At 31.9% G+C, this 27,998-nt stretch overlaps 1 protein-coding gene and 1 non-coding gene across 8 annotated transcripts; both read right to left on the bottom strand.

Moving 5' to 3' along the window:
• Positions 1-22: 22 nt before the first annotated feature.
• FASTKD1 (FAST kinase domains 1) lies at positions 23-27,866 on the bottom strand. 7 transcript variants are annotated; one of them, XM_016165403.2, is made up of 15 exons: positions 27,353-27,866; positions 25,563-26,078; positions 23,447-23,515; positions 21,158-21,283; positions 19,025-19,423; positions 17,270-17,380; positions 16,278-16,409; positions 12,332-12,815; positions 10,889-11,003; positions 8,057-8,185; positions 7,152-7,283; positions 6,672-6,785; positions 2,361-2,499; positions 1,606-1,720; positions 23-1,081 (listed from the first exon to the last, which is right to left on the bottom strand). In XM_016165403.2, exons 2-15 carry the CDS (start codon positions 25,895-25,897, stop codon positions 986-988), a joined length of 2,496 nt encoding a protein of 831 aa, XP_016020889.1. In that variant the 5' UTR covers positions 25,898-26,078; positions 27,353-27,866; the 3' UTR covers positions 23-985. The 7 variants fall into 7 exon arrangements, with proteins under 7 accessions (XP_016020889.1, XP_016020888.1, XP_016020891.1 ...); XM_016165402.2 differs by having other exon boundaries at positions 27,392-27,866; XM_016165405.2 differs by having other exon boundaries at positions 27,525-27,866.
• LOC118614535 lies at positions 13,914-14,015 on the bottom strand. Its single transcript, XR_004956117.1, has one exon. It is a non-coding gene; the product is annotated as a small nucleolar RNA U13 (small nucleolar RNA).
• Positions 27,867-27,998: the final 132 nt, after the last annotated feature.

Below are 27,998 nucleotides of genomic sequence, written 5' to 3'. Positions count from 1 at the left end.
AAAATTATCCTTAACCTCTTTCTCTCATATCTCATATCCAATCAATGAGCAAATTCTGTTGCCTCTGCTTTCAAAATACATCAAAAAATCTGACCACTTATTACCTCCACTGTCATTACTCTCTCCAAGCCACCATCCATTTCTTGTCTGGATTACTGCAATGACCTTCTAATGGATTTCCCTGGTTACACACTTACCCCACTGCAGTCTTTTTCCATCTCAACAGAGTAGCCAAAGTGATCCAGTTAACATGTGAGTTCTTTATTCCTTTGCTAGAAACTTTCCAATGGCCTCTCATTTTACTCAGCGTAGCCATGTATATCTGATCATATTTATCTGGTTCTGTTATTTACCTCTTATTATACTTTCAACCCCACCTCCCATTTGTTCTGCTCTAGCCACAGTAAATTCCTTGTTATTTTTAAACATGCCAGGCATATTCCCACCTCAGGATCTTGGCAGCTACTCATCCTTCTGCCTGGAGTTCTCTACCCCCAGATAACCCTACCTCCTTAAGTGTACTTCAGTGATAACCTCAGTAAGTCTCAGATCACCCTATTTAAAATTACACCTGCCCACAATATTCCTATCCCCTCCTCTGAATTTTTTTCCATAGCACTCAGTATCTACATTTTATTCATTTATTTTGTTTGACTTCACCCATGGAAGATATACTGTATTCACTGCTATATTCCCTACATCTGACATAGTTCCTGGAACACAGTATGTACTCAAAGATGAATTATAAACTATTTAAGTTTCTTAAAAGCTACAGGTCTTTTATACTAAGAATTTTAAATAATTTTCCAACCAGATAGTACAGAAAGTATTCCATTGTAAAATGTCTGCTTATTTTAATAAGGATTCGATTGACCTTAAAATTAGTCAATTCTATACTATTATTTTTTACCTGAGTCAGGCCACTTAATTAAAACAAATTCATAGGTGACACACCATGATAATTAATTTTAAATAAAAACTACAATCATGATTTTCCTTCTCCAAATATATGTTCTCTCAGGTAGTCCATCCGAGCATCCTTTGTCGATAGTGCCATAGAGTTCCATTCAAAATGGGGGATCTGTAAAACAAGAGGTGTAGTTTGGATGGAAGTGTTAAAACAACAACAACAAAAACATCAGGAAGACTTCTAAGCACTACTGAGCAGAGCTGTAGAAACCCTATGAAATTAGTTTACATCAGCATAATCTCTGAACCTGTTTTGGAAGCCAAGTGGGTCTGTCTTCCTGACAAAGCCCCGAAGACCTTCTTCTACCTCGCAGCTCCTTTTGTTCTGTGCCTGTACCTACAATGGATATTGCCTCGTACGTACCTTTCCTACATTCACCCACTAGATGGTTTCTCTTATAACTCTATCCATCTTGTAAGATAAAGGTACAAATCAACACATCTTCTAGAGATAAGACGATTTATATTTACTATTCTTCCCCCCAAAATAGATGTTTTGCTTCAGAGATATTTTAATATAACTTTTTTAAAATATTGAAAAGAGGTAATTCTCAAACTTTAACATTAAAAGAAAACACATGTACAGGCAAGGGTCTCAAGTTTTTTTAGAGGCTGATCTACATGAGTGTCGCATACCTGAATTACACGATAACCCAAAATTTCCAAATGTCGTTTTTTCATAGCAGATTTTCCTTTTAAGTGAGGGATGTTTCTACAAAAAGCTCTTAAATCCAAAAATTCCAAAGCAATTCTACATAAAATAAAAATAAATGTTTACTTATGAAATCAGTTTACTTCTGAAATGAGAAACAGTTATTATAAGCCTTTCAGAAGCAAGGTTGCATCTTTATAAACAAAAGCAAAATGAATATAAATGAGTAATACCTCATTATTTTTCTACATAAATAATTAATGACAATGAGATCTACTCATTAGAATTTATACCAAATATAGTAAATATCTCCATCATTTCATCCATTTGTTTCTTTGTAAGGAAGGCGCTGTAAGGAATACAAAGATAAATCGGCATAGCTTATATTCTAACCGAGAACATATGATAAATAGTAGGTAACTGTAATGCAGTGTAAGAAATAGCTATATGCTATCAGAAAAGTAGAGAGGTAGGGAAGCTCCAAAGAAGGTACTATTTGCTTCTGCTAAGGTCAACTAGAAAGTGAGCACTTTAAGTTAGAGAGATGTTAGGCTTTAGACAATGCAAGGATGGACATTAAGGCAGAAGACACAGGAAAAGCAAAGGTACATGGGGTAGAATGTGTGAGATAGTTGAGAAGCAGATTCCACTACTCCATAAATCCTTGATAAATGAGATCATTAAATTATGCCAAAAGTAACATTTAGATGACAAAATCTGAAACTGAGAAATAAGTTACCTTTCAGCTCCTGGTGGCAGCCTTGATCCAACTATTTGGGTATTCGATTCCCAGTGCATTTCTGGCAGTTTTCCCAAAGTTGTATTATGGTTTCCATAAGGAAGAGGTTTTTTTCTTTTATCCAAGATACACTCAAAATCTATAAGTAAGTAGAGGAATCAACAGTATGAATTAAGTACCTTCTTACAGGTAAAAGTTTAAGATATATTTTTAAACACACACACACGCATACACACACACACACAGAATGATGTACCTCCCTAATTATTTGATAAGACCTGGTACAATGGCACCTCTTTTTGAAAATCAATCAATAAAAATCAACCAGCAAGTATTATTAAACTGTATTTAACATGAGGCTATATTAAGGCCAAATCACATCAAAGAGTTTTATTTTTATCCCCTTAATTATTTTGGTTACATTTAGAGGGAGCTAAACCAACTCATCTGAAAACAAGTAAGACAAAGATTCAAGCCTGTATCCTGTGTTTCCTATATGAAGAGTGCATAAGGGTTAATTTTGATATGAGAAAGTTCTTTTAGGACAAATTCCAGCTAATAAAGTCACAAGGAATGAAAAATGCTGAATATCTCTACTCTGCTTCCCTAATGAATGATGGATTTAGGCAATGATTTAACTGGCTGCTATAATCAGTAAGTGAAATACTGACAACAAACAACATACAAACCCACTGATGGATCTGAATAAAAGGAAGACCACCAGCATTATGTGTCTTCTGATATGATGCAATAAGAAGTACACACCACCTATAAAATAATCTGGCAAAAAAAAAAAATCTACCCTGAATCTAATCAAACCTCTAGATATAACTACTGGTTTATAGGAAAACGAGGTGCAGGAGCCCATTAAATGACATCGTGCATTTGCAAAGTCCAAAAGGTGAAAAAAAATTTTCAATAAGAATGAATAACCAAATGCAATGTTTGGATCTCACTTGGAACAAAACATATAAAAGAAAATTAAGACATTTGAGCATTGTCAAGCTATGTGACATTAAGAAATTATTGTAAATGGTTGTAGGGGTGATGATGGTACTGTGGTTATGTTTTTAAAAGGCCATCCTTTTAGCTATATTGAAATGATATATTTATCTATGATTTGCTTGAAAAGAATCAGGTAGGTAGAACTCTTGTGAGTGGGTGTTTATAGGTGTTGATGCTAGATCTTAATACTATTCTCACTTTTGTATGTGTTTGAAATTTTTCCATAATATAAACAATCATACAAGTATTTAAACCAAGAAAAAAACAAAGAAAAGAAACAATGAATGAACAGAGGAAAGGGTAGGTTTAATTAGCTACTTTTTACACATAAGAGAAACCGGGGCATTGAAACACCTTCAAGTTAATTATCAAACATGAAGTATAGTTATCTCATTAAGAGAATCAATTCTAGAGCTAGAATGATGAGGGCTAATCCTGGCTATGCCAGTTGCCAACTCTATAACCTTGAGCAAAAAATAAGGCCTCTCTCTGGGCCTTATCTGTAAAATAGAATAATTTACATTCCTTGTCGGGACATAATAAATAAGGTCATTGGATACAAAATACTTAAGACAGTATCTAACATAATAAGCAATATATGTGTATCAATTACTAAGCAATTTATAAGTGTATCAATTACTATTGTTATATGAAATTGTAGCACTGTTGGACAAATGTACATACCAGCAAAAAACCCTTAAGAACTGATTAAATAAACCACAGCACATTCATTCAATGAAATATTACACGGTCATTAATAAAAGTGTTATAACTGTTGGCATAGAAAAATATACTCAGTATTAAAGAAAGTTACAAACACTACAGAATTAGCCATTTTTGGTTTAAGAAAAAGTCAGAAATCGAAAAACGAGACACTAAAAGTAAACAGTGGTTGTATCATGGATGATTTTTCTTGTTATCTATCCTTTCTAGTTTTTCAATGATAAGCATGTATTGTGAATTTTTTTGTGAGTTTTCTTTTAATACCTTAAAATCAATGCTTTCAAGTCATAGCTCTTAATCATACTGCATGTTATCTTAATTGTACTACTTCCTTATATACAAGTATTACCTATTAAATTTTATTTTAATGATTTACATACATTTTTACATAAAAAATAAACTTTGACAACAGGATGTATAAATAAGAATTGGAACTACAATGGGCTTGGGCTATAATCATCCTAGTTTCAGCACTATTTATCTAAGTGACTTTGGGACAGGTTATAAATGATTTTTTTCTTCTTTTCACTTTTATGTATTTTCCAAGTATTTTACAATGGATGTGTATTCTAGTTTGAAAGGAATGTTAAAAAGAATAAAATGTAAGCCACTCGTAATGCCTGTCACAGAATTGGTGCTCAATAATTTCAAATAATATGAGATTGGATTACAGATCATTTTCATATTCATATTTTAGTGTGTTTCCTTCTGTGAGCATTAACTTTTGTGTGTGTGTGTGAGCATTAACTTTTAACACAACCCCGACTATATCTTTTTAACACAATCCTCTGGCAGAGACTGCAAGTTGTTGCCCAATACCCAATTCTTCCCTTTATTTTTAATAACAGAGTCCCTAAAGCTCAGCTGGGTACATAGCCACCCAGAATAAAAACCATCTTTTCTAAACTCACTTGCAATCAAATGTGGCCACGGGGTATAATTTAAAAATGGTATGAATAGCTTCATTGGACTGTACTTAAAGGGATACCTTTCTCTTTCCTTCCCTCCTTCTCCTGCTTGGACTAACACTGGAACAGCCATTTTGGACCATGAAGTGGAAACTACGTGTTAAGGATGGTAGATTATAATAAAATAGAAGGATCCTGGATATTTGATGTCTGTGGAACTGGCATCCAGCCCTGGACATAGTATGTGTATGGAAGGAGGAAATAAATTTTGTTAAGTTCCTGTTATTTGTGGGCTTTCATCAGTCATAACCAAACCTAATACTGACTAACGTAAGCCAACAACTGAGTTTTCTGCAGTGAAAGATGAGGGTATTAATGGCTGTCACGTTCAGCCTCCTGCCAAGTACAGAAATCACACACACACACACACACACACACACACACCATCATTTGATCATGCATCCTCTGCCTGAATATTCCTTTTTCACAAAGCAGCCCATTTTCATATTTCTCTCATAAAATACTCCATATACTGAGTTTAAATCTTCTCTTAATTTTTACCATTTTTTTTACTTGAGATAAAAGACACCCAATTCTTCTTTCACATAATAATCCTTCCAATATTTTGTTATGCTCGCCATAAGACTTCTCATTTTTAGACTAAACAGCCTAGTTTTTTTTTTTTCATAAAATTTACTGAGCACTATGTTCCAAGAGTAGTACTAAGTGCTTTTCATACAATATATGGATTAATTCTATTAAGCAGGAATATTATCCCCAGGAAAAAAAAAAAAAAAAAAAAACAGATAAAAACACTAAGGTTCAGAGGTTTAGGACCTTACTCAAGGATTGAAACACGTGCAGTCTGAGTCTTCTCTAGTTCTAAGACATGATTTCTAGATCTTTTGTTTCTAGGCCTTATTTGTCACTGTCTCTCATAAAATGCAACACTTGAAAAAAGAATACTATACTGTGTCCAAAGGACAGACTGTAGTAAGACTACCAACTTTCTTGTTATTATTAATAATATAGTTTAAAAGAATACTTTATTTTTGACAGCCATTTACAATATGTTTTTAATAAAGCTTATAACCTTCTAAAATAGCCTGTATGTATGCAGATGTTTTCTAAACCTAACTTAGAAAATTTGTTAATCCTCTTAAAATTTCTTTTAAGTCTACCACTTGAATGTAGAAATTTTTAAAAATCTTATATTGCCACCCAACATATCACCTAGCCTACCAGCTTTATCATCCACAACTAAATCAAAATGCCTTTCTAACTCTACCACTAAGAAACAAGATTTAACCTGGTTTGAGTTGAGCACATACCTGTGGAAATCCTCATCCAGGATAATACAATTTAGTTTCTCAGATGAACTTAAAATAATGAAACTGATATAAATCTTTTCCCTAACTTTAGGGCACTGAGTAGGAGAGACAGAATCTTTTGAAGATCCAGAAATGTCCAAAAAATCTGAATTTCTGTTTTATACTTAAAATTGGTGAAACACTGACCTTAAAAAAATAGTAAAATGCTGATGGTTATCAAAGCTAGATCATGGAAACTTGAAGATTCATTGCACTATTCTTTCTATTATTTTCAAGATAATATGAAAAAAAAATTTTCTAACTTCCTTTTAAAATTCTGGTTAATGAGACAATCAAAGACTTACCTATCATGTGATAATAAGGTGTAAGAACCGAGGCTTTTACGCAATTGTTCCCTCCTAATACCTCTGCTAACATTTTAGAAATCTGTTGTTGTGTTCCATTCATGCTTCCAATATCTTTATGAAAATAAAAATAATTAGCTCACTTAAAATAAATCAATCAGTTTTTGAATAAACATCCCCCAGTCCTATAAACTAAAAAGTAAAAATTAACATTTCCAACAAGAGCTTCAATGTAATACCATATTCAATGACACTAAGCTCAGTATAACACAAGTTCTTTGCTATCAAAAGGTTTAGTGTCCTAAATATTAGGAAATTCTTTTAATACACATCTCGCCTACAAAATGGTTCCATTAAATAGGTCATGGCACTCTCAGGAACTCTGGTGTCATGGTTAAGGTTTAACAATAATAACAATATACTACTTAATAATTTACTTTAGGATTAAACTTTACTTTCTGACCCAAAGAAAACTCAAACCTTTATTATAATATTGTTTACAGAAGCGGTCATGGAACCATGGAATCTGATACTCAGGGCATTCCAAGCAGACTGCTCTATTTAACTCCATAAGACGAAATTGGACCCTCTTATTCAGAGATGAACATAAAACTGAAATTAAAAAAAAAAAAACATATTAATGGATTTTGATAGCTTGAACCTAACAAAAACAATCCATTTTTTCACATTCATTTATCCCAATTATTGGTCGATACTTTTATTCTCATATCATTTCAGTTGCACACATGTGCTTTATATTTTTAAGTTATTATATTCAGTGGCACAACTAGGACCAACTCCTGTGTTGTTTCCACTAATTATGAATGTTAAAACTACATTTTAAAAAATACTACCACAGAATTTTCATTGACCTAATATCCCACATTTAGGAATCTATCCTTAGGAAACAAAAATGAGGTCGATAATTGACATGTAATAATCATTATTAATAAAAATAAAGAACTGAAAACAACCTACAAGATAACAAATATATGTTATTACATTCATATAATGGCAGATTATGTAAATATTAAAAAAAATCATGACATCAAAAATATTTAATGGCATGGAAAATTATTCAAAATACAGCTCAATGACAAAAGGCAACATCCAAAGTAAATATATACATAATCCAAATTTTGTTTTAAAATATATATAGGTATATAAACATACATATAAAAGCAGGAGAGAAAAGAAACTTTCCAAAACATTAAGATTATGAGTAAATTTAACTTTTTATTTTATAGTTTTTTGTGTTTCCCAAATTTTTTACAACAAGCAGAAAATACGTTTATAAACAAAAAAAAATTAACATTTAAATGCATCAGTATAAGTAGAACTGAAACTTGGATATAAAGTACAAATAATAAAATGTAGATACTTACGTTCAAGTTGAGAATCCAATCTGTCTAAGAATTTAATGTTAAAAATTGTCTTTAGCAGATCCTCTGGAAAATATTCAAGTGTGGCCAGAGAGAAACCAAGAAACACTAACATGAGAGGATCCAATAGAGCTAAAACAAAATTAAGATTTTTAAAAATTATAATGTACAGTTACCTCACATGTAAATAAGCAACACTTCGTCCAAGTAAAACCAGGTTTTTAAAAAATAATAAACACAGCCTTCACAAAACTAATTTATGTTGTTATAACACTGTTAACATAGTGGTGAAGTGGTTACCTCTGGGTAAGGGGAGAGTAGGAAATGGGGAGAAGGGAGAAGGGTACTATGGTAATACTCTGATTCGTGTACTGATTCCTTGGGTGATTCAATTTGTGTAAATTCACACTATATGATAAGGATGTGTGAATGTTTATTATTTTCCCATAAAGTTTTTAAATTGCTTTGAAAAGAGAACTAAAAATTAAACATCAACAGAGTATATAAAGAAGTAATCCCAGTCTCTAAGTATTGATGGTAATAATAGTGCTCACAATGTATTAGACATTACCGTAATCACTTCACAAATTCAAATCTCACTTCAGTATACAGTTGAAATAATTACTACCGACGCTTTGTAAATGAATGTACTACGTTACAGAGAAGTTAAATGACTTGCCCAAAGTCACATGGTTAGCAGCAAGTAGAGGCTGAGATTTATCTGGAGGGTCTAGATCAGAGCCTGGATCCACTCTACTGTGGTGTTCTGTAGGAATCTCAGCTCTCATGGCTGAGTGCAGACATATATGAAGCTCAGATCTCACCTACCACCTCCTCCGTTACCTGTCACCCAGCAGCATGGTATATATCCCAGTGTATAAGGCTTTTGAGATAATTTAGCTGATTTGCCTCATCCAAGAGACATTTCTGATGAGAGGGAAGGTGTTATCTAAAATGCCCTATTATAGCAATATTCTTACAAAGTATGAAACAGATATTAAATATTTCCTTTTGGATATTTTGCTGAGTTTATTTAATAAAACAAGATCAAGTCATAAACAAGGTTGTGACGATCTCCACCAGCAAAACTGACCCACTGAACTCATATTCAAAATTAAGAAAATTACTTCATTAGTTATGTAAAATTGTATTAATAAAGGTCTCCAATAATTTTCCAAACTTTCTCTGTAAGTCTTCAAAAAAGATCAAAGCTGTACTTCTCAACCTTTCTTCTCTTATACCTTTAATTTCAAAAAATAAATTATAATATCTAAGCCTCTATTTAGAGAATATGGGAAGAGATTTGCTTTCAATTCCTTCTGATTTTTGAAACATGACTGAACACCCAGAAGAGCATACTCTAAGTCTCAGATCCAAGTCTCATCTTTCTACATATAGCTGTGATACTAAAAAAAAAAGGGTATATATGAATGCCACACAGGCATCCATTCATTCACATATAAATACATCACAGTTCCATTTTACCCGTCTATTAGCAGATACAGTAGTATCAGACATGATTAGACACTATCTGGCTTATAGGTCTCACAAAAATGTAGCAAGTCCATGAGCATGATATTGATATAATTACTGTATTTATACTATTCTCACACCAGCATAACTATTAAAATTGATAAACAATTAGGTATAAATCTAGAAATGTGACAAATATTAGATACACAGCACCACATTCAAGGCATTTCTGCTAAAAATGTTTAATATGAATCTAACCAAGCATCTATTCCTAACTTCTAGTTTATTAGAAATACTGGAGATGGAGAAGCAAGGTTTTAACAAAAAGCAATCAGACAAATTCAGAATGTGCATAATCAACAGTAAATGGCCAATCTCTTTTGTTAAAAAAAAATACCAAGATTAAAAAAAAAAAAAAAAGATAGGGAAAGCAATGTAAGAATTCAATGTTGGTTGCTTAAAATAAAATTACAAAGAACAATTTGGTGAGATTTTGGAAAATTTGATTATGGTAGTAGACGGTACTTGTTCATTTCTTAAGTGTGATACTGAATATCCTTATTATCTCAAGTATATTTAGGCCTTGCATTTCTAATGGTTCATCTCACATGCACACACACACACAGCAATTGTGGCAAAATGTTAATCATTATTCAAAAGCTAAATTGTGAGTATCCAGTACACAGATGTTTGCTATATTGTTCATTCAATTTTTCTGTATATTGGAAAGCTATGGCAGCAAAAACTTAGGGATAAAAAACAAAAACCTTTCCCCCCCAAGTCAAAATCAAGCAAAAAGCACAGACCAAAACAAAACAAAAAAACCCAGAGAATATTCTAGACTATAAGAGGCCAAAGAGGTAACAACCAAACACAATAAGTGAACCTTGATTGGATCCTGGGTCCAAAATAAACACTCTAAATGGTATTTTATTTAGGGACTAATAAAGGAGATTTACACATAAACTGTGTTATATATTAGGTGACCTACATTTCTTAGGTAGAATAACAGAATTGTGGTGATACAAGAGAAGCTAATTGTTCTTAGGAAGTTGTACGCCTGAGTAATTAGAAGTGAAGGGTCACTTCCTACAACTTACTTTGAAATGACAGAATAAAATGGAGCAAGAAAGACAAACAGTATAGCAAATGGGATAAAATGAAACGATTATTGAATCTACCTAATGAGTATACAGATGTCCCTTGTTGATTCTCTCAATTTTATCTGTAAGTTTGACATTTTTCATAATAAAGTTTTTTAAGGTATAGAACACACAGCTTTTATGATTACCCTTTAAATGAGGAATATCTGCAATATCCTCTCACGTACTTATTCAACATAGTATCAAACAATACACTTACTTAAGTACGAATTAAGGTGTTGGATGCAAGTTCCGAAAAATTCATTCCTCTGAGGTGGATCATAGTTCATGATGCTGAACGGAAGAATAATAGCAAAGACTGCAAAAGGATGGATCTGCATAAACAGAACAAAAATGTTAGTCAAACTTCAGTAAAGCAAAATCTTAACCTAATTATTATTTTAGGTAGAAGTTTTTTCCTAACATGCCTATAGTTAAATGAGAATGCTTATAGTTAAATGATAAATGTTTCACTGTTTATTAATTTTTCCACCCTGCCATAATCTACTTAATCCCACCACTAATTTCTAGTAACTCTAAGTGTTAAGGCAGAAAAAATAAATCAGATAATCTATAAATTAATTTCGTTAGGTATAAAATCTCATTCCAGAAATGCAGTAGTCATTAAAATGAATAAGAAATAGTATCAGTGATTTCCATGATACCAGTGCATTTTGTAGACTCATCATATAATATAATTAGGGGAGTTTATAACCATTGGCATTTATTTTATTTTCATTCATTCAATTTTTAATTTCATTATTTACTCATTCATCTAATACTTATTGATGACAAGCAATATGCTAAGCAAATAAGACAGACTTTTATTTTCATTTGAGAAATACTGTCTTAGTAAAAGCCTTATCCTTATATACACAATAAATTTTGTAAGCATCTTCTCACTCCAAAAAGCATCATTTTATAAGTTCCAGAAATAAATTTGTAAGAAAAAACAATGAAAACACAGTAGATCCTTGAACAAAATGGGTTTGAACTCCGCAAGTTCACTTATATGCATTTTTTTCAATAAATACTATAAATGTATTTTCCTTAGGATCCTCTTAATGACAATCTTATTTCTAGATTATTTTAAGAATACAGTATATAATATATATAACATGCAAAATGTGTTACTCGACTGATATCAGTAAGGCTTCTAGTGAACAGCAGGCTATTATTAGTTAAGTTTTTGGGGAGTCAAAATTTATATGTGGATTTAGTAATAACCACCACATTGTTCAAGGGTCAACTGTACTGAAGTTAATGAACACATTATAATTTTCTGTTTTCACACTTCCCTCACACTTTTGAATGTAGTTATTTTTAAATAGTAAAAGTAGGATTATAAACAATAAAGAGAAAATAAAAATTCACACTCTACTATCCTAATACAACCAGTATTATACTAACTATCTAGTCAATAAGTTTTGACTACTGATCTTAACAATATATCAATGAACCAAAAGATAACTGCTAATGTGTCCAAATCTGCAATGCTAGAGAAAAAGGCTTTAAGGGGAAGCACGACAAATTGCTGAACCAGAAACTAGAGTTTAATTTTTTAAACTTCAAATTCCAATCAAGTTCTCAAAGTACATATGATAAACATAAATGCTTTTAGAAGTTGACAACTATATAAAGTTGTATGACATTTCAACTTCACCTTTTCAATCTGCTGAAGGACCACTGAGGCTATCCTATCAAGTAGCAAAGTACTGAGGTAGTTAGTTCTAGAAATAAAAGATGCAATTCCTGCAACATTCGTGTAATTAATTTCATCCACCAAACGTTGTAAAGTGGCAATCGTTTCTTCAAGAAGTGACTGGGCAAACCAGTCTCCTTTTAAAGACTTAAGTTCTTCCCATAACAGATTCAAATTGTTGCATTTTTGTAGACTCTGATGACCATAGTGATCTAATTTTTGAAGTAGTTTCAGTTGTTTTCCAGTACTATTCAGATGCATGTGATCATACTGAATCCATCTTAAAACAGATGTGGCAAAACCATTCAGGTCATTTAGGTCACACTGTGGCAAAACTGCTTCAATTCGAGATATCCCCACTTCATCTAGGTGAGCAGATGGAAGCATGGAAATAGCGCACACCAGGTTGGAAATCTCACTGGGTTTGACACTAACTTTCAAATAACTATAAAGGAAGGGGCGGGGAAGTGAAAAGAACAAAATTAATGTATCAGCAACGAAAGACAAATTATATATAAATATTAAAATATGAATATGTAATTATTATTATACTAGGTATGGTATGCTTAAAGTTAATTTATTTTAAGGGTTAACTAATTCAAAGATGACAGGTCTATAAAGAATTACTAAAGGAAGCCTTAAGATATTCTAAAGCACATCTCAAATATTTTTATGCAAAAATAAATTAATAGTCCCTGACAAACAAAATGTCAGTGTAAGAAGAATGTTTCTTTCCATTGCTGTTGCTAGAGACAGAATTTGGGCTGAAATTCTGATATGACCTGTCAGGAGGCAGTATGTCCTAGTACAAGCTCTGGCATACAGTAATCACTCAATTATACTGGTTCCCATCTTACTTCTGATATATAAGAAGCCTAATCTTAAAAAAAAAAAAAAAAAAAAAAAAAACCATAATCAAATCTAAATTAAAACAAAATTAAATAGCTTTTTAAAATATTAAATTAGCATATTGAAATAATCATAATATTCATCACTAGAAAGGTACAGGCATTCCCATTCACTGTTAGTAAACTTTAGAAGTTGGTATAACCTTTCTGAAAAGTAATTTAGCATTATGGCTCAAGAACTTTAAAAGTAATTATATCCTTTGACATGATCAATCCCTCAGGAAAATAAGCCTAAGAAAATAATCTAAAATGCAAGCAAAGATGTATGTTACATTATTCATTATATTTTTAACATGTTAAAATTTGAAAACAATCTAAATACCCAATGAAGGGGAACAGTTAAGTAAATTATGGTACAGTCATATGATGGATAATATACAGTCTTTAAAAACATTTACAAATAGTTTTAAATGATGTGGGGAAACGCTGATAAGGTTAAGTGAAAGAAATAAAAAAAGAATACAAAACTGCATGCTCAAGAGTCTCACTATGAAAGAAAAAAATACTTATACATATATATGTAAGTAAGTATATACCACTAAGAAATAAACTGAATTGTTGACAGCAGATGAATGGGTCTATGAATAATTCTTATTTTCTTTATACTTTTTTGTTTTCAAAATTAATTTTTTGCACATTGAACAGGTAACATGCCAACATCCTAACAAGGTTAAGGGGGACACATCTCAACAATAATATGAATACCCAATCATCACACTTATGAACCACAAAAAGATCTTTTTTTGTGACTTTTATATAATATTGGCCCAGTACCTGACACAAAGTAAGTACTCAATAAGTACTAAATGAATATTTTATTCTTATAACCACAAAAAAAATGAATACACTGTTTATATAAAGAAAGCCCACAAAAGCTGTATCTGTTTACGGAACTGACCCAATGGATAGAACTTTCAATATTTGCTAATCTTGTGGTAACTGTCTAAAAATAAACTCCCAATAGACAAAACTCTCTCCAACCTCCAATTGTGTTTTTCCTAGTAATTCTTCCTCAAATTCCAAAATTTACATATGCATGTATATTTACAATGTCATCATATATCCACCAGCATGGCTAAAATCAGAAAATAAAAAAATACCAAGTGTTGGTGAGAATGTGGGCGACAGGAATGCTCACATTCTGCTAGTGGGAATATAACTGGTCCAGCCACTTCAATAAACTGTTTAGCAGGATTTGCTGAAGATAAACATACGTATAACCTGTGAACCAACAAACATACTCCTTTGTAAATATCCACAGTACTGCATACATATGTTCACTAAAAAATATGTACAAGGATATTCCTAACAGACTATTTATAACAGCCAAATACTGGAAATAAATCAAATATCCATCAACAATAGAATGGATAAAAAAGAAATTTGTTATATTCTTCTGAGAATACAATACAGCAAAAACATAAGTAAATCTCAAAACATAATATTGAGCAAAAGCAGCCAGTCAAAACAGGCACAGGCAAAACCACTCCATGTAGTTAAAGTAGGGACAGTAGTTAACCTGGGGGCAAGTGGAGGGAGCAGGGTAATGAGGAGGGGATATGTATATTTTATGTGGATGGTATTTCAATATGTTTAAAAAAAAAAAAAAAACATGTTATTCCAGTATATGAACTCCCTGGGTTCCCCAAATGGTTTCAGGAGCTATTTGTATTAATTATACTTATGTGAACTAATTTAATTACATTGTGTTCTTTCACACAATCTGTACTTAAGTGGGAAAAAGTGAATAATTCTAAAGCATAAGCTTCTATGCTTATATAACATCTCCCAACTAATTCCTTAATAAAATTTTAAATGACAACGACATATAAGGGCTCTTGCTACTGAGAATTACTAAAATCTATCATTGTCATATTTGCTTCAAGTCTTTTTCTAAAGGAAAAAAAAAACATAGGTAAAGTGAAATCCCCTTTGACACTTCCATTCCTGTCTTACTTTTCTGTTAACAAACCTATATGCAAACAGTATTGCATAGTTTAATTTCTTTAAAAACACTGTGCAGGCCAAATAAATCATGTCTCTGTGCCAGTTTATGATATCTAATTTAGAACACAAAATTCTTAATTTAGAAGCTATGAGAAAGCCCATACTAAATATAAAAAGGGTAAAGAAACAGTAATCCTGCATATAATAACCTCGATAAGAAAGTTATTTCAAGAAGAATGTGAATTTCTTATAACATACCTAATACGCTAAATTCTTATCTGCTAAAGTGCCACCTCTTATTCTTCAGTTCGAATCCTTAACTATAATGGCATATCTCTATCAAAACAAAAATCATTTTCAATTATACGCTAATCTTTTGATTGTGGCAGAGAGTCCCATGCCTGGTCTTTCAGAAATCAAACTAGTATAGAAAAATGGAAGGGAAAAAGATTAGTCTGGTTTTAATTTCACTAAAATCATTATTCTAATGTATAAAATAAAAAATTTTAATGGAAAACTCCATTTTAGTGTAATGAAAGTCAATGAAAAACTGAGTAACTCCTTAGTTTAAAAATGAATACTATATCTATTGAAAAGCAATTTTTAATTATAAAGGGAAAATTCTGTATAAAAATACTTTTTCAATAATATTATCCTTATATTTTTTATTTTTAAAATTACAAATTAAAAAATTTAATATGCCTTAAAATAGGCAAGTTAGCAAACTGAAGGCCTCTAAATATTAGTGCTCTCATACAGTGTTTTGCCTTCTTCAGCATCTTTTTTGTGGTTATTCAATTCCTGAAGGAAAAGGAGAATGGATTGGCTTTTACTGCATGCCCAAAGGAAATCATCACCCTAACCAGCTTCGTTTCTATTTCAAAATATACAAAGCATAAAGAGAGATGGTATCTTAACATTTTTAATAATAAGCTGCTCAATTCTGCTTCCAAAAGTTCCAACAACTCTATACATAAATAAAACTAGATTATAAATTAAAATATCAGATTACAAAATAAAAGATTAAACAAACACTTCTACTTTAATCTTACCTATGCAGTAATTCTTTGAGTTTCACAAAAAGCTCTTTACTTTGGAAATGTAAAAAAATCAATGCTTTGGTTATCTTCAATAACTCTGTTGGTTTATAGATATCCAAATGCTTATGCAGAATTGAAGCAATTCTAAAAAAAATGATAAAACATTATAATCATTCATTCATTCATTCATTCCACCTTTACTGAGGAGCTCTTTCATGCTAGACATGCTCTGTGCTAGAGAAACAACAATGAATGAGACAAAGATTTTTGTTCTTAAAGAACTGTCTCAGGTGGCAATAGAAATGTAACACTTAAAAGAGAATGAGGTAAAAGTCATCAAAGAAGTGTGAATCAAATAATATTTAATTACCAATAGTAAGAACTCAGAAAAAAGCATACCACTTTACTTCCTAAATAAAAAAAAAAAAATCTCACAGAACAGCCATCAAATTCCATACCCCTCCACCAAAAAAAAATCTTTACCAAGAGTTACTAACAATTAACAAAACTGATTTAATTTTCTTCTTTAAATCCACTTTCCCTGGAATAGAGATACATAAAGGCAACGGAAAATGCTAAGAGGCAGTAAGCTGGAAGAAGGAAATAGAGCAGAAGAAATATTTTTTAAAGGAATATATAATAAATAAGAAATCACATATATATAATCTAAATCATGTATTTTTTTCCTCCTTAAACCTCAAGTTAACAAAAAAAGTCAATATATGGTAGTAAGATTTCAAGGTAACAACAGTTGTGTGAAACAATTCCAGTTCATGAACATGTTAACTGTTTTGCAGAAACTGTCCTTTTGGAAAGGGTCCTGCTCTATGCTCTCCACTTTCCTAGATGATGATGCTCTGCTTGAGAATAACAGTAGCAAATGAAATGAAAAACGCTACACAAAATTTTAGAATCTCTATTTTGAAAAACAATTTAGGAAATAAATATTTTTTATATATATAGTAACAACTAAACATAACACCATGAATTTCAGAAAGGACTACTTTTTAATCAGACGTGAATTTCTGCTTTCCATCTCTTCCATTGCTCCAATCACTGCCAGGGCTTGCTGACTGGTCAGCTCCTCTGACATTAATAATATAGTTGATTCAAGCCTAGAAGCAAAAAAAAATATTTTGATGTTGAAAAACTGATGATTAGTTTCTAAAAAAATACTTTAAATAACAGTTCTTAGGTGATAAGTAGAAAATAAATAATATGAACAAAAACTGAATTCAAATATGTAATTTCAATTTTCTCCCCACATAATTGGGGATAATATATTCTCAAAGAAGAAATATAGTTTTTTCAAAGCAATTGAGGCCTAGGTATAATCTAATTTTAAACTGTCTCTTTAAAAATATAGACAAAAGATTTTAATTGATTTTCGAATAAGATAATACAATAATTCAGTGAGATTATTCACTGAATTAACAATATCCTAATTTTTAAAAATTGAGTAAGATATCATCACAGTCAACATACCTACATATTAACAGAAATCTTACATACTAAGTACTTGCTATAACACTACAAACAGAAAATTTACAAAAACGGTCCATTTCAAAACCATCCAAAGTAGTGCAGTATTTAAATATAAATGTGTCCTTTAGAATAATTTAGAAACGTGAAATCTGAAGAAGGCAGGATAAACTAATTTTCTATTCATACTACTCCACACCATCCTTTTCGCCAACCTTATCAAATGTTTCAAATCCAGTTTCTCATAACTTTTCCCCACTACTTTAGTCCACATTTTTCTTTCTGTATGCCCATAGCACTTACTATCTATATCGCTAATTTGAGTACTTACCTATAAAATATATTTCAATATCATGGTGTATTTCATATTACATATTTCTATCTTCCCAATTGGAATATAAAAGCCTTGAAGGCTGGGACCCAGTTAAATTCAACTTTTATACTGCTTATGAGATTTTAACAATACTTGACCAAAAAAAGAGAAAGCTTCCAATAAAATTTTTAAAAATAATCAACTTGTTCCCATCTTGATACAGTCTCTTAAAATGTACACTTAAATTTCTTCATGTATAATTCAAAGGACTTTTAAAAATAAAATTCTCCATGAAGTTCTGGCTAACAGAGTAATGATGTAGATACCTCTATTATGCAACTCCTACAACACCTGCTTAACTAATCCACTAGTAGGATTTATCAGTTTACTCATATCAGTAATCATGTATTTAGTATTTGCTTATATTTATATCCCAAATATTTCTATCTACATCAATATCTGGCAATACTAGAAATTCTTAAAAGATAGGAGACAGATCAAATTCATTCAAACCTGACATGGGAACACATGCCAACATGCATAATAAATGCTTTTGATGATGAATGTGCAAACAAGGCAAAAAATGGTCCATTGTTAACTACCACCATAATTCTGGATAGTCCACACCCTGTACTGAGGGTGGGGGAGTCTTATACCTGTTTTGAAGCCAGTCATATGGCCCAGGAAAGGAGAATAAAAACATTTAAACAGTGTCCTCCCTCATCCATTGCTGTGCTGGCCACCACTATGGAGTTATTGGCCCCCTTTCAAAATACAGTAGTAGACTGAGTTTGAGATGTAAATTAGAATAATCAACAATCAGAGCATATGAGATTATTTTCGATTCCACAGTTGAATGGGTTGATTTTTGTGCCTTCCAGAACTGCAAGAAGATCTAAGCTGAAAGGCTCCAAATATTCTCCAAAAATAAATAAATAAATAAAGCATTTTTAGCTGAACTTACTGTTTCTTTTCTTCAGGTCCTGCCATGGGTCCCAATGCAACAAACAATTTTACAAAGCTAGCAGGGCGATCCAACTGAGGAATCATTTCAGTTAACCTCTTTTTAGCCATTAAAACAAATTCAAAACTATGAAACTGTAGAAAGTGATATAGACTAAGTATTTTACTGATGGACTCCAATTCAAGATCATTTACATGGCTTAAAAACACTTTATTACACCTTTCTAATAGTGGATAATAACTATATTTAATATTTCGAAGAAACTGTACTATTCTTCTTGCAATGTTGACCTGGGAAGAATCTATGGTGTCAAAAAGAAGTTCCGTTTTGTTCACTAATTGATCTTGAAAGCGTTGTGATATTAAAGATGATATGCTGACCATCAAAACAGACAAAGATCTGAAAAAGAAAAGATTTTTATATTTAAGAATAATGAACAATTCTAAAACAATAGATATAAAAAGGTAAAAATATTATGGATTTTACCCCATAAAATTTTTCTTTAATATACTAGTAGAACTTAAGTCAGATCTCCCAGTAATTGAACCCTTTTAGACAAGAAAGTATTGAAATAATATTTTGGGGGGATATGTATAATATCTCATCCTACAGATAACTGCTTTAAAAGAAAGCACTGCAGTGAAATTTACTCAAAAGTCACTGGACCAACAGCCCATGAATTTAACATTAGAAGTCTCATTTTATATTTTTGGAAGTAGACTTTGGAAGTAGACTCACTAATGAATGATTTCATATTTCTTAATATTTCATGCTAGACTAATATTAATATATGACAGACAATACTGAACTTGAAGTAGCATTTAATATTTCTTCATTCAATAAACACTTTTGAGGAACACTAATCACTTTTCTGGGTACTGTGAAAGACATCAAAATCACAAAGGTGAGGTCCCTGCTTTCAAAAGACAGTTCTTACATAATACAAAAATCGGAAAACCACAAATATGAGAAGGCATCCATAATGAATAAAGAATGGAAAAGACAAATACTTGGAGATGATAACAAATACTTGGGCATGATAATTAGAAAACAATGTACAAAAAAGACATAAAAATATAAAAGATGCATTTTTTCGTTTCAATAAAATAAATATATTTTTAAAGACCCAACTGTATAATACTTGGGCTTCTCTAATCAAAATGTTTACTGTTAATATTAACATTAATTAGTAACTTCGCATTGCTCTTTAGTTTAAGCATAAAGACTCTGAAATTATCTTTTTTAATTGTGTGTGTATATATATATATATATATATATATATATATATATATATATATATATACACACAAATATTTGTAATTGCACTTTGGGGTAAGACAATGTCCAAAGATTTCATTAGAGTCTCCAAAGGGTCTATAAGAATTTTTAAAAGTTAAAAAAATTTACTCTACATTGATTTTTATTGTCTGCTTTTATAAGCTACTTTTGTATGTATGTGAAAATATACATAATATAAAATTTACCATTCTAAACATATTTAAGTTACAGTTCAGTGGTATCAAGTACGTTCACATTGTTATGCAACTATCGCCACCATCCACCACAAAACATTTTATCTTCTCAAATTCCATGTTATGACATGTATCAAAATTTCTTTCCTTTTTAAGGCTGAATATCCCACTATCAGTATATACAGCATTTTGACTGCTCATTCATCAGTCAATGGACATTTAGGTTGTTTCCAAATCTTTTGTCTATTGTGACTAATACTGCTATGAACATTGGTGTTATGAACTAAATTGTGTCTCCTCAAAATTCATATGTTAAAGCCCCATCCACAGTGTGACTATATTTGGAGACAGGACCTTTGGGAAGGTAATTAAAGTTAGATGAGGTCATAAGGGTGGCAGGCAAACTTGTTGGCTTACAAGTAAGGTAAAATCTCAAACATTTCACAGATCTCAACAATATTGTGTTATACTTTAAATACTTTACCTTATACTTCCCATAGCAACACTGCAAAGTTGATATACTACTATCCCTATTTTATAGATGATAGTGAACTTTCCAAGAAGTTAAAATCGCATAGCTAGGAAGTGGCATATCTAAGGGCGTGTACACCCAAAACCCTGGATCTTTTCACCATAATACAAGGCCCCTAAATAAATTTACCTTAAGTCTTGAATGGTTTCCAAGTTTCTATTTACAATATCAGCAATTTTTCCCATTAATGGACTAAAATTTAAGTGTTGATCTGCTAGGCAAGAGGAAAATTTTGACAGCACATTAATATCAAACCTATTAAAGGAAATATACAAAGGAAATCATTAGTATTTACTTTCACTTAAAACATAAACATTTGTAAAATAAAAAGCAATCAAAAATACTAATACATTACAATTTAAAATATTTTCTAAAATGTTATTATTATAAAGGTAATCCATGCTAACAGTTAAAAAGTCAGATGCTATTAGAAGATTTCAAAAACAAAAATTACTCAAAATTATTTGAATCATTTTCCTATTTTTTTGAGGTGACAGAACAACTTCAACTCAAGATTGTGTATTAACAAACAAAACTGCAACTACAATTAATCATATTGTGAGAATTTAAGAACTTTTCTATAGGAAAAAATCTAATTCCTTCAATGAGTATATTACAAGATGAAAGGAAGGAAAACTGTTATACATTTTTAAAAACTCTGGTCCACTAAACGATAAGCATAAAAAGTTTACAGCAGCACAATAGCAAAAAAGCTAGAAACAATCTAAATGTCCATCAAGAGCACAATGGATAGATAACTTGCACATATTTATAGAATACCATACCACAGGGGAAAAAAACTGAATCATACAACATTGTGGATGAATCTTTAAAACAGACTGAGCAAACCTAACTAGATATAAAAGTACCTGGTATAAGACTATAAAAAATCAGAAATTAATGCTTATTCTATGACTCTTAGAAATTCTACATATGGAAGACAAATTAGGGTTTAAAATTTTTTAGAATATATTATTTTTAAAAAGGACTGTTACAAAATAAAAATCACCATATAGAACAAAGTCATTATCTTCACTGGCAAGTACAACTGTACATTTGTAATTTAATTGTTTAATTAGTATACAGTAAAAGCAAAATTTTTTAAAAGATTTATTTTACGATGGATTTGTTCAAGCTGTTCAATATACACAACACTTAATCCTGCTCTGAAGAAAAATAAAAGTTTTGAACTATTATGAACAATAACCAAATTTAACCCCAAAGATCCAATAGCTAGGATTGCTCACAAAAGGAATAAGATTAGTATCCTTACTCTCAATAAAGAATAGTTACAAGGAGAGAATCCAAAATGAAGAGGATAGAAAGACAGATAGGTTTAGATAAAGAAATTAACTAAAATCACAATTCAGCGAGTGAAGGTGTAATTTCTAATCCCAGAGAACTGTTGGGTTCCCTGTAATCCAGCCCCCCTAAAAATGGCCTACAGAGCTGGCTCATATATGACCACAATTTTAAGAATTTATCATTGTTTTAGCTTTAAGAAGCTATATGCTAAAAAAGCATAATATGGGAATGCCTGCTCCTCCCTATCTACAAATAACTAGCTTGTTGTTTTTTCTTCATCTTAGTCAATCCTTTCCTTTCTGCCCTAGGTTACTAGTTGGTTTAGAGGAAGTTTTATTCCGTGGTTTTTTTTAAATTCTCCTCTTTCCCACCATGATTTTTCTTTTCCTAACAATGGCTTTATTCCACTAATAATGGACCCTGGCTATCCAGAATCTCTAGGTTTAAAATTTCAAAGTTTTCAGAATTAGCTGAAGATTTACCAAAATTAGCTGTTACCTCAGTTCTCTTATATATGGACAGCTTCTCATATGCTCATAAGTACTATAAATACTATAGACTTCTCATGAAGAATAATACCCTGAACAAATTTCATTTTTTAGATGATTCTTGATTATGACAACATGCTGAAAACAGCTGTGTGTATAGTTTAGGAAATAGATCAGAATTGATACTATTCATAGCAATGAACCTGAAAGCTCCTATGAGATATGTTCACTGCCTCTCCATAAAGAAGAGATAGGCAAGTAACTAGAAATGCTGCTAAGTGGTGTTTTCCTTTCTACTAAACTAGTATCTTCTTTTTTCTTTTTATGGCTCCTGAACTTGTACGTTTTAACTGACTGCCTTTCAGTCAAAGTATTTCTGAAGCAGAACTCTTCCAGAAAAGAAGATTCAAAAACGCCAGTTCATGAATAGCTGTAACTCTATCTTATTTATATTTTAATTATAAATGTGAAAAAGCACACTATGTTCCTTACTCCTAATTTAAAGAGGGAACATTTGAAATATTATTCTTCCTCTCATAAGGGAAAAACACACTCTCCAAGATTTCACTGTGCTAACCCTGAAAAAGATAACCCTGATCTTAAATGAAGAACCCAGAGTACTTACCTTTCCAGTCTTCTCCAAGCTTCTGTAACTAGTGCTTCAACTAGAGGGTCATGGGCCTCAACAGCAAACCTGAATACAAACAAGAGAAAATAATTTTCCACACATGTGCATTTTTAAATTATTAAAAATACATGTAGTAAAAATTAAAATGTAAACATAAACCTCAAATTATTATACTCTTACACAGTCCTTATTTCTGGTCCACCCCCATTCCAGTATTGTGTTTTCTTGGTACAATCTAATAAATATCTATACTTTATCTCATGTATCTGCTCATTTCAGTGCCCTCCAATGAACAATGAAAATGCTCAAAGATGCATTTCATGTTAAAAGTTCACGTAACATGTATAACTTTGCTCCAATTGTAAAACTATTTCTATGGGAGAAAGTTTGTAAAATAAAGAAAAATTTTAATAGGGTAATAAAAATCATTTCTAACTCTGCTACTCATAAATAGCTACCATCATTAATTTGGAACATTTCTCTCCAGTTATTTTTTCTACACGCATATAAAATATACATATTTCTTTTACATTTCTATGTCCTGCCTTTTTCAGTAAATTAACGTTTTATTATGGGCATTTGCCCAAGTCATTACATATTCTTCAAAACATAATTTTTAATGATTGTATAATATTTCATTGAGTGACTATAGTATTGTTTGGTTAAACATTCATCTACTATTCAAATTTTAGTTTTTTAATATAAAAATTGCTGGGATGAATATCCATGTACGAGAATCTATGTATCTTAGATTACTCTTAGGATAAACTTAGAACCAAAATTATTGGGTCCAAGCACATTTTTAGAGTTAATAATACATATTATAACACCAGCAGCACATAAGAGTTCTTTTTCAATATACCTTCACTGACAATGCATATTTTACATACATGATTATGTCACATATACTATATATTGTATGTATAAAACTTTTTAACTGATTTCAACATCTTTATAATGTTAAGCCTATATTATTTTGCCTCCTAAAAATCAAAGACTTTCACATTGAATCATAAAACAAAATCAAACTATATCCTGTTTTAAAATTTGAAAAAAATTATATTCTACTCTTGAAATCTTTTCCTTATTAAAATATGACTTAGGAGGGAAATATAGAAATGCAGTTTTTAGGCCAATCATTACCAAGTAACATTTCCCCATCTGTATATGACACACATCAGTCTTGTGAGGTGTTCAACACAGTATTTTGTGGTTAAATAAGTTTGGAGAATACTGTCACTTAGAGAGAATTCACAATATGTATTAGTATATAAATGGTTCTGAAGGGTCTTGCAATAAAAATCTGAATAATTTTGTCTAGTTCAGCAATTTCCAAACATAACCACTGAGAAAGTAAAACTCATATTTTGCCCGTCATTACATATTATATGTACCTCAGAGAAAAAACTTTGCAATCTGTGAAAGACTACCAAAAAAAAAAAATGGGGAGCCACTCTCTTTTAGTCTAATATCGATCCCCAAAATAAGTAAAGCATTAAGCCCCTTTCTTGTATGCTGACTCCCTAAGTAAACAACTGTATCTCTGCTTTGTACAGGCTGACATCTATAGCTACTTAAACAGCCCTCACAGGTTGGATGTGAGAAAACTGCTCTCATTTCCACCAATGAGACTAATAAACTGACTAATTGTAACTTCTATGTGCTTTTTTCCTTTATATAAGTGCTGAATCCTTTAAGGAGTCCAATTTTTCTGAAAGCTGGATTCCTTTGCAAACAATGTAAAATTTCTTTTTTCTTTAAATTTTTTCCCTTCTTTACTGACGTAAGATTAACAAATAAAACTGCTATATGTTTAGGTTCTACGTGATGTTTGATAGACAAATATTGTGGAATGATTATGAAAATCAAAGGGTCTACACTGTACCACCCTGAACGCACCCAATCTCATCTGACCTCGGAAGTTAAGCAGGGTCAGTCCTGGTTAGTACTTGGATGGGAGACAATCAAAGAATATTCTCTAAACATCCAAAAATATTAGATGTTCAAAAAATTATTTACAGGGAAAAAACACTGTTTTTCATTTTAAAGATATTTAGAAAATTAAAATATAAACTGTAATCATTTCTATAAAATCTAAAAATACATTACTTACTGTTGTGTGATGTACAACACATTCACCAGGTTATCATCATTCATGAATTCCATTTTTTTTGTAGTTAAATTATAAAGAGTAAGAAATTGGGGATGGTCTCTGATACATTCAACACTTTTAAACAAGCTGGTCTTCTGCTTTTGAAACTGCCAAAGTGTATTAAATGCATATCCCACTTGCTTTTCTGAAAGTATGGCTTTGTTTTTTTCAATAAGATTAAATACTTGCTCTTCATCTGTACATTGATCCATTTGCCTAATTAATGGTTCACAACTGAAGGGTCGAAAATGAAACACTCTCCAAGAGAATGGACAAATAGCTCTTAGGCGAAACATATTTATAAACACTGATTCTAGAAAAAAGGTATCCTCATTTACATCACAAATTTTCTTGGGTAAAGAAAACCATTTGCAACTAGTGGCCAGGTGCAATATGCTGGTATAAAAATAACTGGTTTTCCTTCATATTTTTTGCCTCCATTAAGATGACTCCAAATCCCATTCCAATATGCAGCTTCTGTAAAAGAAGTGGTTTAACAGTTATACTTATATTATTAATATAGAATTAATTCTAATATTTAAATTAAAGAAACAAGTTTTTTCTGCATTAACTATTATTCTTAGTCTGAACCAAATAGTAGGATCTCATCCAAAACTAAACGACCAGAAAAAGGGGCTTCTTTCTTATTTCACTTAAAAAATGTTTGTTAAGCAATATAATCAATAATGTAGTAATAACTTTGTACTATGACAGATGGGTTCTTACTATGGTGATCACTCCATAAGGTACGTAAATGTCAACACTCTGTTGTACACCTGAAACTAATATAATGTTGCATGTCAACTACATTTTTAATACAATTATTTTAAATTCTTGTTACATCTGACATTTATATAGTTTTCAAATTTCACCATAAAAGGGAAAACAATCCCAAATTAGAACTGTCTTTTTAAATGAGAGTAAGAGTGTTTGTGATAAATATATCACCTTTAAAGTTTCTACAAAGAGTAGCCATTAATTCAGAGCCATGATAAAAATGGTACCCACAAAAACTCATATAATTTAGTCACTACCGACCTTAGATAGGTTTTAACCAATAAACGCCAAGATTAGGGGTCCAATCAGAAAACATAATAAAAGCAAGTAATGTAACTAGACACAGTGAAGCAATATATGGATCAAAGATAATTATGAAAAATACTTGTTATTTAAAAATATATATATATTTCTAGTTGAGGAACAATGGTTTAAAAAATTGGGACTAAAATCACATCATCCAACACTTCTGCAACATTTTACCCAGGACTTTAAAAATATATTATCCCATTTGATTCTCTGAACTAACCTGCCAGGTTGATATTATTGTTTGCATTTTACAGATGGGAAAAAGCTAGGTTCAAAAAGATTTAAAAACTATTCTAGTACTAGTGAGGCTGGGTCAACTACACAGTTATTTCGACTCTTTCAACTTGAACAGCCTCATTATATCAAGAAGCCAACACTAGAAGTATGCCTTAAACTCCTGTCTATGGCTATACCAAACTCACAGGAAAAATCGACGAGATAGTATTGACTATTATGTGGCAATCAATACAGCAACCTAATCCAAGGCGACATGGGCCACACACATACACAGAAAACCCTGCACAAAGCAGTTATCTTCAAGATTCTCCTGTCTACTCACAATTTAAAGAGGAAGCAACTCAATGGTTAGAATACCAAGAGGTCAGGTCCCCAGCTCTGTCCCAGCTGACCTTGGGGAAGACATTTAACCAAAGAAAGATAGATACCATCTGTGAACAGGTATGATGCAGGGTAAACAGAGACACCTTTTGCAAAAGACAGGCATCCTCCGCGCCGGGTACACAGCAGCGTTGAACAAGTAAAAACGGTCTCCCAGGTCACGGCCAGGAGTAGGCTCAGCTCAGCCCTGGTCCTCCGCGCTACGGAAAATTTCAATACCTGAGAAGCCTCGGTTTTTTCAAAAGAACCCGTATCCTGGGCCTGAAAACGTGCTAGGTAGAAAAAAAAAAAAGTCTGCCGCCGCTACCCGGCCCTAACTTGCGGCCAAGTGGTCCCTTCAAAGCCCTGCAACTTCAGGAGGATCCCAGCGAAGGCCAGTAACGACGGCTCAGAAGTCAAAGCTATTTCTGATCCCCAACAAAGGTCTCAACAGGGTGGGCTACGTCACTCACGCCTTTCCTCAAGAGACATCACCTTCCCTCTTTTGGTACTCTTCACCAAACCAGGAAAAAGTGCCCGGCGAGAGCAGCGTGCATTGCGGAAGGCACGCACTACATGCCCCAGAGGCCGTCGCGGCGAAGTGGGCGGAACGGACGGTTGCTTCGCATTTGGGGGGAATTCTGGATATTGTAGTTCCTCGTTGAGAGGGACGCTGCCGTGGCACACTTTAACTGTTGAAGTTGTAGGTCATTT

Source organism: Rousettus aegyptiacus, unplaced genomic scaffold (genome assembly GCF_014176215.1).
Source record: "Rousettus aegyptiacus isolate mRouAeg1 unplaced genomic scaffold, mRouAeg1.p scaffold_m13_p_2, whole genome shotgun sequence".
Classification (NCBI taxonomy): Eukaryota; Metazoa; Chordata; class Mammalia; order Chiroptera; family Pteropodidae; genus Rousettus; species Rousettus aegyptiacus.
The sequence above is the reverse complement of the archived record's forward strand: the minus strand, read 5'-3'. Positions and strand labels throughout refer to the sequence as shown.

Bases quoted from the DNA above. Each gene is read 5' to 3' on its own strand.
- FASTKD1 (XM_016165403.2), bottom strand. From the start codon at position 25,897: ATGTTTCGCCTAAGAGCTATTTGTCCATTCTCTTGGAGAGTGTTTCAT. The intron at 21,284-23,446 runs GTAAGTACTCTG...TTCCTTTAATAG, and splicing joins GCTTGGAGAAGACTGGAAAG to GTTTGATATTAATGTGCTGT. The intron at 19,424-21,157 runs GTAAATTTATTT...TTTCTTTTTCAG, and splicing joins GAAACCATTCAAGACTTAAG to ATCTTTGTCTGTTTTGATGG.